We start from the raw sequence: 19,008 nt of genomic DNA on the forward strand, positions 1-19,008 counted from the left end.
TCGCAGTAACCACAGCACCGAGACCGCCCTCATCGCCGCCACTGACGACATCCGGACCCTGATGGACAAAGGAGAAACAGCTGCCCTCATCCTCCTGGACCTATCAGCAGCCTTTGACACGGTCTGCCACGCACCCTATCAGCACGCCTCCATGACGCCGGTATCCAAGAGAAGGCCCTGGCCTGGACCACATCCTTCCTCTCCGGCAGAACCCAGAGCGTCCGCCTCCCACCCTTCCGCTCCAAAACCACTGAGATCATCTGCGGCGTCCCACAGGGATCCTCCCTCAGCCCGACACTGTTCAATATCTACATGGCCCCCCTCGCCCACGTCGCACGACAACACAACCTCAACATCATCTCCTACGCCGACGACACCCAGCTGATCATATCCCTCACCGAAGATCCCGACACCGCCAAAGCTAACCTCCACCGAGGAATGAAGGCCATAGCCGACTGGATGAAGGACAGCAGACTGAAGCTGAACTCAGACAAGACGGAGGTCCTCATTCTCGGACCCACCCCATCAGCCTGGGACGACTCTTGGTGGCCCACGTCACTAGGCACTGCCCCGGAACCCACGGACCACGCACGCAACCTGGGGGTCATCCTCGACTCCACTCTCTCCATGACCAGGCAAGTCAACGCCGTCTCCGCGCCCTGCTTCAACATCCTCCGTATGCTCCGCAGGATCTTCAAATGGATCCCCCTCGACACAAGAAAAACCGTTACCCAGGCCCTCATCACCAACAGACTCGACTACGGGAACGCCCTCTACTCAGGAACTACAAACAAGCTCCTGAGACGACTCCAACGCATCCAGAACGCCTCGGCCCGACTCATCCTCGATGTCCCCCGCCGCAGCCACATCACACTCCACCTGAGAGGCCTGCACTGGCTCCCCATCAACAAAAGGATCACCTTCAAGCTCCTGATCCACGCACACAAAGCACTGCACAACACCGGACCCACCTACCTCAACAACCGACTCAGCTTCCACACCCCCACCCGAAGCCTCCGCTCAGCCAACCTCGCCCTCGCCACAGTCCCCCGCATCCGAAAAACCACCGCAGGCGGCAGATCCTTCTCCTACCTCGCCGCCAAGACCTGGAACACTCTCCCCACCATCCTACGACAGACCCAGGACCTGCTGGCCTTCAGAAGACTCCTCAAGACCTGGCTCTTCGACCAGTAGCACCCCCCTCCCCAGCGCCTTGAGACCCTCGCGGGTATGTAGCGCGCTTTACAAATGCAGTGATTGATTGATTGATTGATCCTGTGAGAGGGGTAGGCCTCACAGCACTAAAAAAATACTTAAAGAGCTTTTCACTACCAAGACATGTATAACTTAAAAGTAAATGGCCAGCTTTTTTAAATTCACTGCACCCTGTCCATGGGCTATTTAGGACATTCATTAGGAGTGACATGTGCATTAAAAAGGGAGGTTCAGGCAGGCAAAACGTGTATTTTGCCAGGTAGAATTAGCAGATTAATCCTACACACAGGCTACAATGCAAGACATGAAATGTGTTTTAAAGGACTACTTAAGTGAGTGCCACAATAAGTGCTTCAGGCTCACTAGTAGCATTACATTTACAGGCTCTGGCTACACATAGTACCCATTTAATAGGGGCTTACAAGTAAAATAAATGTGGCAATTGAGTGTAACACAATTATTTTTAAAGGAGTGAGAACAAGTACATTAGCACTGGTCAGCAGTGGTAAAGTGCACAAAGTCCTAATGCCAGCAAAAACAAAAGTCAGAAAACAGGAGGTTAGAAGGCAAAAGGTTTGGGGGTGACCCCATAGAGGGGGCCAGGCCCAACAACTATGCTCAAAGAGTAGTTGTTTATTCGTTTTTCCTCTTGCTTTAATGAACAATATTCACATTGTCATGACATTCTAGGGCCTTAAGAATCCAATTTAAAGGCAGAGAGCTCTCACTTCCTTATGTTTAAACTGCTCTGTTACAAGAAACTCACATTTCGGAGAAAGACATTAATTTTCTTAAGAAAAGTTCGGTTGAATATATTAATTGAGCCTGGGAGCCTGTGCCTGCAAGTGTAACCAGAAGAGCGGCGCAGTGGCGGGGAGGCAGGTACGTTTAAAAAAAGAAATAAATTACGTTTTCCTTTGTTTTGTCGTCGTCCCCACCGCGCTGACCCGCACCTTTACCGCGCTTCGAGCCGCTACTGCATGTATGCACCTAATGGAGTTGATACACAGTTTTAGGAATCACTATCTGTTAATATGTTAACGTGGACCAATACCAATCTTGGGATTGGCTTACTGTATCTAACTATTAGACTTGACAAAAACTCTAGACTCATTTATGTTCTCAATAAAATGCAAAAGACTTTTGAATATACTGTTTTAGCTAGAGGATTGGTTGCTGCATGGCAAATTTATAATCCTGATTTATTGGACTTCTCATTTTATCCTCCCTCCCATCACTCTAGATCTAGAATTGAGTAAATATTTTTCTCAACGTAAAAATCACCTACAATTTGAAGAATGCTGAAATTGCCGCCATTTTGATTTCTGATCACCCTCCTGTGATTGTTGACTTGGATACAAAAATAACCCAAACAGATGGCGTTTTAATAACCGTCTACTACAAGATAAAGATTTTCTGAATGGCTATGAAAAACTTACAGAATTCTTTACATTAACACTATACAAGATTCTAAATTTCATTTCATTTGGGATTCATTTAAGGTGGCAGCTAGGGGGCACATGATTAATTATGTGGTCAGAAAGAAGAGGGATGCCCTTAAAGAACCTACTCATCTGTTGTAAAAAAAAAAAAAGGAAAGCAACATGAATATTATTTCACCAATCTCAAGGACACGCTGGCTCATCTTACACAAACTAAAATTCAGTTTATAACAAAATCTATTGAAATGGCTTATGGTAACCTTTTTATGATTAATGCCAGTTATTATGGTGGGTCTAACGGGGTTTGTACACTATTGGTCGGTTACTTGAAAGTTAAGAAACATAAATCCTCAATAGAAGTCTTTAATGATGATAAAAGCAGTGAATTTAATAAAGACAACAGTACATTCTAAGCCATTTTGTTGTTTTTTTATTCCAATTTATACACCACATGTTTGTTCTCCAATGCTGTTGCCTTGGATGCATTCATTAACGCATACCGAAAAGCTCTGAACAGTAATTGGACACGTCTGTTAGAAAAGGATATAACTTGTGGTGAAAATATTAATGGTATCTCTAAACCTTACAATTGAAATTCATCCTAAATTGTCTATGATTATAATACCCAAGATTTTGTTAATTTTTTGACACTTTCTCTCAATCAGTATTGTATTCTGCTTCTTTTCAGAAGCTATGCGTCTGATTATGTTGCTTTCGGATATACATATATGTTGTATGACCGCATATTATTCTCATTGACCCCTGGTAAAGTCCTGGTCCTAGAATAATGGCAGTAATTTCTGATATATTGTGGGTGTTAATGGCATGATGTTTCCACCCAGGGTCAGATCAGCAGGTCTTGCATTTGGCCACTTGGTGATCGCCCTCTGGCTGAGGCCTAGCTGTGGGATGGTTTGTTTTCCTGCAGAGCCTCATCCTGATCCTGTCATCCCACCTGTCAGGAGGATGCTACTGGTTTAAAAAACAAAGGCTGCTGCGGGATTAGACAGGTAAGAGCTTCACCCAGCTTCGCAGGGACATTGCTAAGCACAGAACGACAATGGCCGACCTGAGCAGACACAGCATGATGGATCCATCGTGGGCTTGAACACGTGTTGTTATCAGGTCATTGGGGGGAGGGTTGGAGCCAGGACAATAATTCAATTTCTGTAGGCTGGTACCCCGTTGTGAATGGACATGAAGTCCCATCTCCCAGAAACTCATACCAGTATTGGGATGAATTTAAGGGGGGAGGTCGGGTGGGGCTGGGTAAGGGCAAAACTGGAGGGATGGGTTAATGGGCAAGTTACTTAAAGCAATTACATGCATTCCAACAGACCCAATGCAGACAGGAAACTCCCAATTTTTAAAGTAAAAAACAAATACAGAACTTTCTTTTAGGTTTCTCCCACCTAAAATTGTCTATGCTGCAATATAAGCCAATGGAGGAAATACATTCCCGCAATAATTTTTCAAAATATCCTACTTCCCAATTTGAAAAGGTTGGCACGTATGCAATTGGCAATCAGCTTGCTCATCACATTGGCCTCTCAGGGTTTTGAACAGTTCACAGTAGTACACTTGGCTGAGGCCCTTTCCCTCTTGATTGGCGTAATCATACCCAACACGCCTTCAACATTCTAGTCTAGTAAGTAAGTTGTTGGTTTTTAATATGAACGCTCCATCTCGAGGCTGAAATTGGGCATAGCTATCAATGGTTCACCAGAAGCAGTGTCAGTAGGGCCCATGGGTGAGAGGACCCACTGTACCCCATTTGTAACTGTCTTTTATTACGTAACCAGGTGGCAAATGGCCCAGTTTTTAGGTTGAGCGCGCAAGTGTTTTGGCCTGTTGTAAGTATTGTGGGCTTTTAACCACACCCACCTCACGCCCATCACTTTCATTCGCTTGTGGGCTTGCCTTTCCAAAATCACTTGATGTCATTGGTAAATGCTTTACGTTTGTCCGCCTGGGGGTGGTTTGGTTAGCGCCTTGGACACTGACCCTGTTACAGGGATAATTGCACAATTGCCGATATACTTCAGCGTGGGTGAACTCGTTTTTTCTTTTGTTTGCGCTTCATGGCTGCCATGGTGCTCACATCTCTTAGAGCGGGAACTCGATTGGCTGTATCGTTTTTACATTATATGCACTCTGATCTGTTTAGTACACGTTCTTTGCAGCAGGCGTATTAACCCTCTGCGCTACTTTATAATGACTCCAAGCTTCCACTAGACAAAAATGCGTTCTCTCTCCAGAGAGAATATAAATCGCCAGAGTTATTTTTACATTTTTACATTACATGCCCTTTGTGATTTGCCTAGTACACTTTCTGTGCAGCAGGCACATTAACCCTGTGCGCTACCTTATGATGACTCCAAGGTTCAATTAGATAAAAGTATGTTCTCTCTCCAGAAAGTACATAAATCAATAGAGTTATTTTGGCATTTTTACATCACATGCACTTTGTGATTTGACTAGTACACGTTCTTTGCAGCAGACACATTAACCCTATGCGCTACCTTGTGATGACACTAAGGGCCAGATGTAGCAAACGTTTGCGAGTCGCAAACGGGCCGATTCGCTATTTGCGACAGTGCAAAATCGGAAATGGGATGCAAAAAGCCCATTTCCGACTCGCAAAAAGCGATGGGACCCGTTTGCGAGTCGCATCCGTTGCGACCCCATTTTGCGACCCGCAAATACCAAGTCGCAATTTGCGAGTCTCAAACCTTATGCAATTGCAACTCGCAAATTGCGACTAGTCGCAAAAAGCCCAGTTTGCATGTCCCATTTACCACTAACTCAGAGCAGGTGGTAACCATTACCAAAGTATAAAAGGAGACCCAGAAGGCATCTGGGTTACTCAAGATGGCGGAGATATACCTGATAGCAGTGAGGAGGAGAGCCCACGCCGCACAGCAGAGGAGGAGGAGGGGCCACAGACAGGAGAAGATATATAGAACAAGGCAGACTCTTTTTCAGCAAACTGAAGAGGAGATCTATGACAAATACCGCCTTAGCAGCGCAGCCATACTAGAATTAATCGATTTACTCAAACCACAGCTAGAACACCAGACTCTGCGTGGCTGCGCCATCCCTACGCATGTGCAAGTGCTATGCTCACTGCACCTCTTGGCCTCAGGGAGCTATCAGGGGGTCATTGCTGTGGCAGGTGGGGTATCCCAAAGTGCAGTGTCAAGGTTCCTCAGGGCCTTCCTCGATGCCTTAGTCACGCACATGTCCCACTTCATATACTTACCAAGGAATGAGGCAGAAATGAACAGCACCAAGCTGGACTTTTTCCGCATTGCCCACTTTCCCCATGTCATAGGGTGTGTAGATGGGACACACATTCAAATATGCCCCCCTGCAAATCTGGAACACATTTTCCGCAACAGAAAGTGTACCCACTCACTCAATATACAGGTTGTTTGTGACGCCCATTATGTCATCACCGACATTGTAGCTAAGTTTCCAGGCAGTACCCATGACTCATACATTTTTAGGCATAGTGGGATACATCAACGCCTGGAACGTGGGGAATTCGGAGATGGTTACCTCCTAGGTAGAGCCACAGACACTTGCAGACATACACACAGGTCACTGTGCACGACAATCTGGACTTCCTAACTGTGTACTTTTGTGCCCAACAGGTGACAGTGCATATGCTCTCAGGCCTTGGATCATGACTCCGTTTTTAACACCCAGCAATGATTCAGAGAGGCAATACAACAGTGCACATAAGAGGACCAGGAACCTGATAGAGCGCACCTTCGGACTCCTGAAGGCAAGATTCAGATGCCTCCACCGCAGTGGAGGTGCCCTCCAATACACCCCCATTACCGCATTCAAAATTGTGGTCGCATGCGCCATCCTCCACAACATAGCCACCCGACATGGGCTACCTCTCACCCCTGCAGACCCAGATCCTGATGATGAAGAGCAAGAACAACCACATCGCCATAATGGGGATCGGAGTATAGCTAATCAAGGCAGACTGAGACGGGACCACATTGCAACACAATATTTTGGACGGTACGTGTCAACTCCCAACATACTCACCTATTAACCAAATACTCCATTTGTTAAGTGGAACAAATATAACTATTTAATCAGTGTATTAAAGAAACTATTTACAAGTATAGATTGTCCATGGGCAGGGAAATGCCAACCAGTCATGTTGCACATTAACGCCATGTGCCACATTTAATGATCCTGGGTGATCTCTAAGATCTTCTGCCCCTCCTGCCAGCCTGGCTGGTCCCTGCTGCTTCTGTGGTGCTCTGCCTACCACTCCTGAGCACCCTGCTGTCAGTGGCAGAGACACTGCTCACTGTTGAGCCCTCCTCACTGTCTTGGGGTGTTTCCCCGGTGGCCCTCGACATTTCCCGTGTCTCCATCAGTTCGATAATGTGGGTGAGACGTCCCAGGCCCGTAGCCACATCCCCAGCGAAATGGCCCATCTCCACTTGCAGCCCAACTGTCCTCCTCAACAGGCCTGTGGTATTCATGGCGAGCCTGCCGATGGATGTGGCCATCCTGTCCAGTCTGTGCATAATCTGCCGATCTCTGCGCCACCCACCCTCTGCCTGGGCCAGTAGTCCTCCCGCCAGTTCCCTCATGGCAAGGGCAAGGTCCCCAGTGTTCCTGCAGATCATGTCCATCCGTGTGTTGAGGTGCTGCATGCTGGCATGGTTGTTTCGCACAAAGTGGTGCAGCACACCACTAATTCTGCCCAAAATTCTATTCTGCAGGCGCTGACCACGCAGCAGATGTGCCTCACTGGTGGTTGGAGGAAGTAGCCCGGATGCAGAAGTGTTTCCAGAGTGTTCTGCTGTGGTTTCTGGAGTGTTCTGCTGCACCTGTAAGCAATTTTCAAGGTAATCGCAATTTGCGACACCCACTCGCTAATTGCGAGTTCGTTTTTTGCACACTCGCAAAAAGCGACCTCGCAATCTGTGGACTCGCACACTGCGTTGCGAGTCCAGGTGCGAGTCGCAATTTCGGAACTTTTTTTTCCTTGCATTACATCTTGCGACTCGCATTTTGCGAGTCGCATCAACTCGCAAAATGCGAGTCGCAATTTTTTATTTTGCTACATCTGGCCCTAAGCTCCCACAAGACAAAAGTACATTCTCTTGGCTGCCATGGCTCTCACAGCGCTGAGAGTGTAAACTTGATCAGCAGTATCGTTTTTATATTATATGCACTCTGATCTGCTTAGTACACGATCTTTGCAGCGGGCATATTAACCTTGTGTGCTACCTTATGATGAGTCCAAGCTTCCAGTAGACAAAAGTACTTTCTCTTTCTGGAAAGAACATATATCGCCAGAGTTATTTTGACATTTTTTACATTATATGTACTTTGTGATTTGCCTAGCACACATTGTTTGCAGCAGGCACATTAACCCTCTGCAGTACCTTTAAATGAGTCCAAGCTTCCACTGGATAAAAGTACGTTCTCTCTCCACAAAGAACATTGACCCTTGGCGCTACCTTATAATGAGTCCGATCTTCCACTAGACAAAAGTACATTCTCTCTCCAGAAAGAAAATCAATTGCCAGTGTTATTTTGACATTTTTACATTATATGTACTCTTAACTGCTTAGTGCACGTTCTTTGCAGCACACCTATTCATTCTTGGACTTGTAGTTTTATTTTTATAATGTGATACAAGCTGGAAACCAGCTCTTGGAGTAGTATTCATAGAGTCGTCCAACTCACTAGTTTGATGCATGATTTACTCATTTTGTTTATGTTTCAGCTTTGCATTCTGGGACTTGTAGTTTAATTTTTATAATGTGTTACCGGCTGCGAATAAAAAGAAAAAACCTGACTAGATGAACTACACACGTTTGAGGCAGTGAAACTTCAGCTGTGTGTGTGTGTTTGTGTGTATTTATAAAACTAACCTTGAGGAGAGCTTACAGCCGATTATGCTGTGCAATGGTAAATATTTTATAACTAATATTTCAGTTCAAGACTGACTGGGAATCATTAATATCATGTGAGGTGGCTGTCCTCAAGTGTGTGAAAAATCATGGGTGTTTTGTTCAACTCTCCAGACTGCAGTAAAGGGATAGTGATCCAGTAAGCATGCATTCTTGGAGTACAATTGTAGTACAATTATTTATTCATTGCCCGCAGGCAAATATGTTTTGCACTTGGGAGAAGTTTGTGTTTTAAGGGCCTTGTTTAAAAAAATATCCCAGTAGGCCTACTAGCCCTTTAGTTATGTGAAGGGCCACTGGACTTATGTGGCAGAAAGGACCAAAATATGCGGCTGGGTTGACCAACTAATGTGTCGAAAAAAGTCCAGTTATGCATTTGCAGTGCCAATAGCTCTAACTCAAGTAAATGTGAGACCTATTGCATTGCAAATGCTTGTCTTGCTTGCTGGCTACATGTTAGAAGCAAGTAAATGTCCACTCGTTTTGATGCCACCAGTTCAAAATATTTTTGGCTTGGCAGTTCCTTTTGAGACAACTTCACAAGATCCACATTTAGGCAAAGAACATTCTGAGCAGTTTCTTCAGAATATCAGAAACTTAGCAAATCTCTGGGGAGCCACACTGACATATATAGGATTTCTTTATTCCCCTGTAAGTCTTCATCTGGTTTGGACTGTACTCTAGAGTATTCACAAAACTCTCCACCCATTCAAGCTAAGAGCCCATCCCAGCTAATAGTGATAATAACTCGAGGTGGAGCTTTGCTGGTGCGAGACAAGATGTGATCAAGGTAGCTGCACGGGCCCGATGGGGCCTGCTGCGGCCACTTAGGAGTGAGGCCACAAGGCAGAAGGTGGAGAACGCTGGAGCTGCCGCTTAGAAGTGAGGACGCGAGGTGACCGTGGCTGCAGGGAGGTGGATGCCAGAGCAGGAGTTCAACGCAGTAACCGTGGCAAATGGCAACTGTGGGAGAGAGGTGTGGCTAAGACCCAGAGGACTGGTGAGCAAGATAGCGCCCAAAAGCACCCGGAAACAGGTGGTGCTAATCGCCACTATTTGCATTCTCTCTATCTGCCATCATTCGCGTTCTCACTGTCTGCTCCTGTTCCGCCCTCCCCCGTTACCCTTATTACTGCCTGCCACGTGCTGTACATCCTGGTGCCTGCTGGTGCCCACAGGCACCCACCCAAAACTGTTGAACTGCAAAAACTGCACAAAAACTGTGCAAAACTGCAAATCGGTGTGCGTAAAACTGCAAAAAAATGCTAAAAAACCCCACCAGCAGAGCCATTTGGGCCCACTAAGCACTGAGACCATGTAGAGTCCACAGAGTCGGTCTCCAGTTTTGCACCTCACCAGGCTCCTGCTCCCACCCGCACCCACATTTCCCCCTCTTAGACACCGCTGAGGGGACGAAGGGAAGAGCAGGGTAGCTGGGGGAAGGGTTGCCACTAGATCCACTCTACTGCTGGTTGGCAGGTAGGACCCCGAGTCGCAGAAGCGGCCTGGCCCTGCCTTGGTGCGGCTTGCGTCCAGTTGTGCTTCCGCCCTCCGGATCCCCCCAGCCATCATGTGTCCGGGCTGTGGCAGACAGTGAGGAGCAATGCGTTGGTGAGGATTTGGAGCCTGCGCCGGACGCCACCCTCCACCTGATGCTGTAGAGCAGTGGTTCCCAACCTTTTGACTTCTGTGGACCCCCATTTTATCAATACTGGAGCCCGGGGACCCCCACTGAATCATTATTGGAACACGGGAACCCCCAAGGAGTCATTACTGATAGCTGGGACCTAATATTATTCAAATTTTTAAGCAGCCGTGGACCCCCTGAGGAGGCTTCGCAGACCCCCAGGGGTCCCCGGCCCACAGGTTGGGAACCACTGCTGTAGAGTGCCTGTGACCCTCTCCTACTATTGGGAGTCAGAAACGAGATTCGCAGAGGGGGTGAGGCGGGCTAAGAAGATTTAGTGCAGCCCTTGGGAATCTACTCCCCTGTGAAGGAACCTGCTCAGCCAAAAAAGCAGTGTGCTCGTGCCCCCCTTCGACCACTGGTACATGCATAAGAGGTCTTGCAGAAGGGTTGTGGCAGTGCTGTGAAGTCAGAGTGCAGCACTGGGCTACTGACATTTTCGCAAGTGGGACTTGTTGACTGATAGCCCTAACTGCACTAATCTCCAGGGAGGGCAACTGAGCCCAAGTTTCACCGTTGGGACTGTGGGAGAGGTTGAGACTGTTGAGATGACGTAGCGTTGCTAAAAGCTTTGCCCACCGCCCTAGTTGAGCAACTTGAAGAACAGCATCTAGACTATCCTTCATGAGGTCTGGGAAAGTTAGGGGTAGCCCCGCCCCCCCAGGCCTGACAAGGACGAAACGAGGCAGAGGGAATAGCCCACCTGGCCAAGAGAAGGAACAAGGGAGACCAAAGATTAAGCCCAAAAGGCAATCTACAGAGGAGCCCTTAATAAACCTCACTGCCTGGGGAACAGAGGCGAATCAAAAGAAGCCAGGGAGATGTCCAACAACCTCAGATAAGATCGCTATGGGACCCACTCCCCATAAACCCGTCAATTGCACAAAACAGCCCAAAATGTACTCAAAATTTTGTTTCCTGAAGGATGCAGGCTCATCCCTATTTTCAAGCAATGAAGGGATTACGGGCATACAGACTCCCCTATTACCTCTGCCACCAGTGGGGTCACTCAGCACCACTGACACAACTACAGGTCAGTTTCACCAGCCTTTAAACACCTCACCACAGTTTAAACCCTTTACCAGGTCCTTAACATTCTGCCCAGGTGGGAGCCCGGGCCACTTGTGTGCTCGCCTCATCCAGCCATGTTCATCTTCCCAACACACTGAGCCTCAGATCCTGCCTGGAGTGTCCCCTAAGATGAAGGTCAGCCTAGTTTACCCTGTCAACGCAGAAAATGTTGCCAGCGATCATAACATCTCCTCCTACCTTGGGGCCTCAGGAGGTTAAGTCCTGCTGGCCCACGAAGAAGAAGAAGAAAAGGACCATGAGGCCATTTCCTAATTAAAAATGCCAGAATGGGATGACATGCTAGCAACCTACTCGCAGAACGTCCAACAATCTCTTTGGGTCCCCAGCCCTCACTTCAAGAAAGGTGAAGCAGCAATATCAAGAGGAGGAACCCTCCCTCCCCCCAGAGCGTGTCTGGGAGTCCCTCCTGAACATGGTACAGCTATCAGTCGAGGCTTTGCAGTATTACTAAAAAAGGATAGACATCCAGCTCTCACTTCTCAATACTGGCTGTTTTTGTGGCCGGCATTGATGACAAACTAGAAGAACTCAATTCGGACACCTCAATCACACAACCAAGCTGTTACTGTACCAACATCCTAGACAAACTATCAACTCTCCCTGTGATGCACAACGACCTTTTAAAAGACTTAAATCAAAATTCTAATTCACAAGGGGTTTCACTGCTTGGGTTGCGACTCACATGCCCCAATTCACCAGTCCACTAAGGGCACATGTGCCCTCCCCCACCTGTTGAAGGGTGCAGTGGGAACGAAATGCCCAGCAACAGGGTAAAGGCGTGTTCTGGAAGCCACATAGACCTGAGTACTGCCAACATGGGGAACGCAATGGACCAATGGACCAAGCCACATTCAAGCATACAACTGACACTCTTGCATGGACATGGCTGCAAACCCAAGAAATAACTCCAGGCACAGACAGGTGCAAAGGAGGAAGGGACAAAATCAATCAATCAATCAATCAATGCATTTATAGAGCGCGCTACTCACCTGTAAGGGTCTCAAGGCGCTAGGGAGGGGGAGTGGGTTACTGCTGCTCATAAAGCCATGTCTTGAGGCGCTTCCTGAAGGCGAGATGATCCTGGGTAGTTCTTAGATGGTCGGGGAGGGAGTTCCATGTTTTGGCTGCCAGGTAGGAGAAGGATTTACCTCCAGCGGTGGTTCTGCGGATACGTGGGACGGTGGCGAGGGCGAAGCTGACGGGTGGGCGTGTAGAACGAGAGGCGTCCGTTGAGGTATTCGGGGCCCATGTTGTGGAGGGCTTTGTGTGCGTGGGTGAGGAGCCTGAAGGTGATCCTCTTGTTGACTGGGAGCCAGTGCAGGTGTTTCAGGTGGGTGGATATGTGGCTGTGGCCCGGTATGTCGAGGATGAGGCGTGCGGAGGCGTTCTGTATGCGTTGAAGACGTTTCTGTAGCTTCGCGGTGGTTCCTGCGTATAGGGTGTTTCCGTAGTCCAAGCGGCTTGTGACGAGGGCGTGGGTAAACAAACAATGAGCCACCCAAGAAGGAGTACACCCCTTATTTAGTGAAGCCTCAAGACAAAACGGGTCGACCCCTCAAGCCCCACTCAACAGAAGACCCGTTTACAGGAACAGTCGGCACCGGACCTCCAGAATCTGACTCCCCGGCTGCACTATCTCGAAAATCAATCTAGACCGCCACTGACCCCGCGGTGCTGGCAGCTGCCACCAATCGCCACACCGATCTCCCACCCCTTCATTAAAGGAGCATATGTGGGAACATAATGGAGGCAGCCCCAGTAAACAACATCCAGATGAGGGGCGAACAGCTGCAGCAAACAGAAAATAACCCAAATCACCAACAAGCGGCACAGAGCCCGTACTGAACCAAGCGCATGCTCATACATGGAGCAGAGGAATGCAGCCAGGCTCATGTGTAAAATAGAGGCTTTTGGACCAACCTAACAAGGGAGCACTTTATCACCTCGCCAAGGGCTGTGGGGATATGGGAATCTAACCAATACCCAGCCACATCATCAGGTCAGCACCAAAGGACTAATCTGAGTTTGTGTGGACTGACAAAGCACCTGGAGGAGAAGCAACTTAGGTCACTTGGTCCTTGACTGAAATTGCTCAGAGTGTCATTGGAGTGGCTCACCTTTGAGAGCTGACCCAGGACACTCCCTACCCCTTCCCTTCCTTGGTCCACCAAGAGGGAGAGCTCGGGTGCATAAATCAACTCTCTCTGTGCTCAGGGGGGCAAGTGTCCCTGCATCAAGGGAATCAGCAGCCTTTACTGACTAGCAGGGCCGGCAGGATGTGGGGTTGATTAAGCAGGATACAACACCAACGCATCAAGCGTGGGCGAGAGTTGGACTCTAAGAACAATCACTTGCTCACCTACGAACAGATGACAGGACCCGGTTCAGGGGCCATCAGCAGGAGCCAGATGATGTCCAGTGTGCCTGTGCTCCTGGAACATTAATGGCCTAGTCACCACATTAACCGATCCAGCATTTCTAGACTAGTTTGACATCATTCTCCTTCAGGAGACCTGGTTTGCTGATCCTGCACACATCGAAGACTTTATGATCTTTTTCGTGCCAGCTGCGAAAAGGGCCAAACATGGCCACCTCTTGGGTGAGCTAGCAAAATATGTTTCTATAGCGAGCATAGCCTCTGCCATAGCGTTGAGTGTTAAATCTCCCAATCTCAGTATGATTGATTTTGCCATTTTGACTAACAATGAAGAACTTGAAGTGGTCCTCATCAATGCCTATGTCCACCCAAAAAGGAAATCGAAGGCAGCAAGGCAGCTGGTACAAGATGTTCTGAGGATTACAGAGGAGGATGATACCTCTCACTTTGTCATCTCTGGGGACTTAAACCTGAATTTAATAGGCTCCTCCTCAAGCGACATCGTAATGGCTCAATCCACACACTGGGAGGTCCAAGGTCAAGGCAGGAACAAACCAGGGGTTCCAAACAAAATTGAAAGGCGACTTCTGGGGGATCTTGAACACTTAAACTTCAGGGCACTGAATGGCAGATTTACAGGGACAATCCACCGGCTGTTACATATTGCTCATCCAGAACCAGCTCAACACTGGATTACACTTTTGTCACCCTTTCACTACTCCAATATGTATGTGCATACCAGATTAACGGCAGAGCTGACAGCGACCACCTTCCACAAGAGGTGACCTTTTCACTGGGGCTATCTGCTCTGAGTCATATAAGGGAGGAACTGGACGTTGGATACACCTATACTATCAACTATAAGCAAATCAAATTCTCCCGGGCTACTATCAGGGATTTGCCCCAGGTTGCAGCTGATATGCTGAAAAACTCCTAGGCAGTGCCAGTGATGCTGTGTCTCTGTGGGAATTCTTTACTACAACTCTCCAGGATGCGTTTGCAACATCGATCAAGACGAGACACCGCGCACACAGGCACTTTAGGACTAAGCCCACAGCACAAGCAGCAGCACTCAAGCCACTCAAAAAGGCAATATACAAAACACTTAGGGCCAGATGTATCAAGTTTTCCAATAGCAATTACCAAATTGCGATTTTTTGCGAATCGCAATTAAGTAATCGCTATTGGAATGTATGAAACTGCAGGAGCTTCATATAGCGATTCACAAGGGCTCGCAAATGGACCTACCTCATTAATATTCATGAAGTAGGTCGCAAATTGCGAGCCATTGCAAATGGCTACAATCACAGGGATGGTGGCCTGCTGGGCTCAGCAGACCATGTCTGTGACTGCTTTTCAATAAAGCAATTCTTTTTTTTAAATGCAGCCCGTTTTCCTTTGATGCGTTTAAAAAAGAAAAATGCAAAGTTTTCTTTTCATTTCTTAAGTGTAGGCAGTGATCCGTGGGACCACTGCCTGCTCTTAATAAATGTTTTCTCATGCATTCACAAAGGGCAAGGGGTCCCTAAGGGACCCCTTCCCTTTGTGAATGGGTTACTACCAATTTGAAATTGGTGGTAACTGCGATTGTTTTGCGACTACATTCACGGTTACAAAACAATCATACATACCTCTGCGATTCGGTATTTAGAAGGGACACCCTTGACACGCCCCTTCCTAATACCGAATCGGTAGGTAGTCGCAAATCCAATTTTCGATTCGGACAAGTTACCGAATTGCAAATTGGATTTGATACATATCAAAATGCAGTTTTTGCCTAGCCTCTTTCACAGCCAAAAGTCTGACCCACTACAAAGGATCCATTGTATGTTCTGTTGGAGCCTGTAATTTGCATCTGCCATCCAAACCTCCATCTACCACTTCAATAAAGCAAAAACAAAATGGATTCCAAAATATCTATGGGCATATGTGTCACACACGCTCCACATACAACAAAAATCACAACCTGGCTCAGCATGTTGCAGAAAACTCTATTGTATTTGCTGCCATGTCAGGAAATAACTACAGTGGGGTGTATTGGACAGGAAATGCTCCAAATATAATCCATTTAGATGATGCAGTGGGATCAAAAAGTAGTGATGCTCCTCCCCGTGCCACCTCCATGATTCCCGTGGAGAGGCCACTGTAGTTGAGCAGGTGGGAGGATGCCACCCTTCTCTGTAGAGGAGTTTTCACAGTGATGTTATGGTTGCTCTTCACGGGCGGGTTGACGCTGAGATGGAGAGCAGACCTGTAGGAGATGATGCACCCTAGCCCTGCAGTCACTAATGGAAAGAAAATTCCTGGCTAAGTTAATTTCATAAGCACACAGCTCCCTCAGCCATAGTGGAGGTGTTATCAAAGGTACAATATTTATTATATATCACCAATATCTCTTTTAATAGTTCTTTTTATTTATGGATATAATAATAATAGAAACATTCATAAAGGCATCCATCTTACATAAAAGCTTATTATTTATGTTCCCGGGAATATGTTATATCCTGATCTATTAATGATTTCTGGATTCTAGGTAACAAGGTGGCATGTGTATACCATAGTTCTAGAGTAAGCTCATACTCACTTATCAGGTGTGCTAGGCTCCAGTGACCGTAGAACATATAACTATGTCTTCTGTCCCAAAGCCCTGTGCTGGAAAACAAGAGCCGCAAAACGTGCAATCCATCACAAATACAACTATATCTACAAGGACATCTACAGGATAGCTTCCTGCATCTTCCCTTGCCAGAGGGCCACTGAGATAAGCTGAGCTAAGAAAACAGGGGAATGGAAAAAGCTCCAGACTTATCAGTGGTTGCATCACTTTAGCCTGAGTGTGTTTTTCCTTTTTAATAAACCTAATCATGGACATTATTCCAGAATTAGTTAGATATTGGAAATGTGTGAGTGCATGCACAGAATCTAGTCCTGATGCAACCATCTTCCTTTATCATACTCTGTCAAGTGCAACAGTGTAACAACAGCATCACTGAAAATACTACACAATGAGAGATAACAGGACTTTATCTCAGCTCAAAATCAAATGAATCTTGAAAAAAGTAGGCTTTCTCTGTAAAACATGTCTGCTTTACATCTATTTTCTTGTATGTGTGGAAATCAATTTATGCTTAAAAGGAAGACACCACATTTGTTGAAACTTACAAAAAATTATCCTTGAGAAATGAATTATTAATTGGAATTTGCATATCAAACGGACCCTTTTTATGGGTTAAATATGGAATTCTTATGCATAAAAGGATTTCATACAAATACATGATGAATGTGGATGTTGTTTTATACCATTGAAGTGGGGATACGAAGTGCATTGTCAATATGGGTGCTTCTGAAAAACCTTTGTATGCGTAGCTTCAAAATATTTGTGAGAAATAAAACAGGAACTTTATTATTATAAAGTAAAAGCAAAGCCAGCAAACTGAGATATTTAATACCTGTATCAGAAGATAAGTTTAAAGTTAGGACTAAAAGAGGGATACCATAGTTAAAATATTTAAAGGTTTTTTAGTTATTATATTTCTGGTGCATACAGTACTTCTTTCAAGGCTAAAATCCTGCTTACCCCCAAGGCTTTCGGCTCTCCCTTGATGAACTTCTGCAAGGGCACTGGAAACTGGCACAGCACACTCTGGAAGACACTGGTGCCCACCTGGATCTGTTGCTGCTGAGTTGGGGGGATCACCTGAGTGATCACGAGCACCCCATTGGCTCCTGCCATGGCTTGCTTCATGCCTAATGAGCTGGAAGAAAACATTACAAAGAGATGCACAATGGATCATTGATTAAACAGAGTGATGAGAATAATACATACTCCAAACAACTTCATCAAAAGAACAATGAGACATGGTACAAATTAATCATGCCACATTTGAGAATGTAAATGTCCACTGATAAAGCCAAAAGGTTTGGCCATGCATCAATATAGCGAAAGAGATTTTGTGATGATTGAGTAGTTTCTGTTTTCTTATGCAAGCTAATGTGGTAAATTTGGCTCCTTACAGTGGCCAAGATCACTCATTCTAACCATGTGGGGAAGAGGGATATGGCTTGTCAGGGTGACAATGAAGGTTCATTTTGAGGTTACAGACCATGGCGGTTTTTCGTCTTGTGGTTCACAAGCAGCACATGTTCCTATTTTATAGCGGCGTGAGTGGAAGTCCTGGAGTAAATATTGGTCAGTTCTTCTGACAGAGGCCTACCCCATCAGGAGCTCCACCGGGAAGGAGGAGCTGCAAAAGGCATTGAGGGCCTGGGTGGCAGCCAAGGCGGCTGGAGGGTACACAGAGGAGGAGGATGAGGGTCAGGATGTGCAGAGGATTCATAATGGTGTAGCGGATGTATCTGTTACGCTTGGGGGGATGCTGGAGGGAGGGTCTCCAGGATAGGTCTCCAAGATAGGTAGCAGTGTGTCATCCAGAGGTCTGACTCCTGAAGAGTTGCAGGACTGCAGGACAGACAGGATGAGAGGGCTCACCAGTTGGAGTTAGAGAAGCTGAGGGTGGCCTTAGAAAAGAAAAGGATAATCTTGGCTTATGAGCTAAGATTGAGTCCAGCTTAGATGGTGGCAGCAACAACTTTATGTCCAGTACTGATGCCCTACCTAAAGCAGTGGGTTAACATACACAAGGATGTTCAGGGATATGAGGTAGCTCCAGTGATGCACAGGGTCCCTGGGTGGATTAGGGAACTGGCCTGGGGAGTCACATTCCTACTGGTGGGAGGGACACTGTTCTAAGCTTTTAATATTAAACATGTCCTTACTGTGAAAAAGCTTCAAAACGATTTGACTGAAGCAAGGCTTGGTGTTCCATAGGAAAACACAGAGGTACATTAATCCATTTAATTTTGCTAAGTTTTGGTTAGGAAACGTTTACACAAATATTTAAACAGCTACTTTTAATAGTTGTTAAAACCCAATTCAATGGTGAAGTCGGATTTTTTTATAAATAATAAGCAAAAGGTACTTTTAGAAAGTTACCTTTTTCCTGCCTAAAGTCTCTGGAGCCCCTTTTGCATTTGGTTTTCCCACTTCTCAAAGCCAGAAATGAGCATTTGAAGAGGTGGGAAAACCACTCCCAGAGCAGAGAACAAAGGTGTGTTGTTGTTCCCTTGACAGGATCACCTTGGGCCCAGGAATTGGATTAACTCAAAGAGGCCTCCCCTGCCACAGGCAAATATTACCTGACAACTGAGCAGGTCCTTTCCTTTCTCCCATCAGATGTC

The 19,008-nt window shown here is 46.6% G+C and overlaps 1 protein-coding gene across 2 annotated transcripts in view; it reads right to left on the bottom strand.

Moving 5' to 3' along the window:
- The window catches only part of LOC138287429 (membrane-spanning 4-domains subfamily A member 4D-like), a 104,693-nt gene that overhangs the window by 54,671 nt on the left and 31,014 nt on the right, over nt 1-19,008 (bottom strand). For both annotated transcript variants that reach the window (XM_069227853.1, XM_069227852.1), the window contains one exon: nt 17,348-17,525. In XM_069227853.1, coding sequence (XP_069083954.1) covers nt 17,348-17,515 — 168 coding nt within the window. In that variant the 5' untranslated portion in view covers nt 17,516-17,525. The remainder of the gene's footprint in view (nt 1-17,347; nt 17,526-19,008) is intronic.

Source organism: Pleurodeles waltl, chromosome 4_1, assembly GCF_031143425.1.
Source record: "Pleurodeles waltl isolate 20211129_DDA chromosome 4_1, aPleWal1.hap1.20221129, whole genome shotgun sequence".
In the NCBI taxonomy this organism is placed as follows: Eukaryota; Metazoa; Chordata; class Amphibia; order Caudata; family Salamandridae; genus Pleurodeles; species Pleurodeles waltl.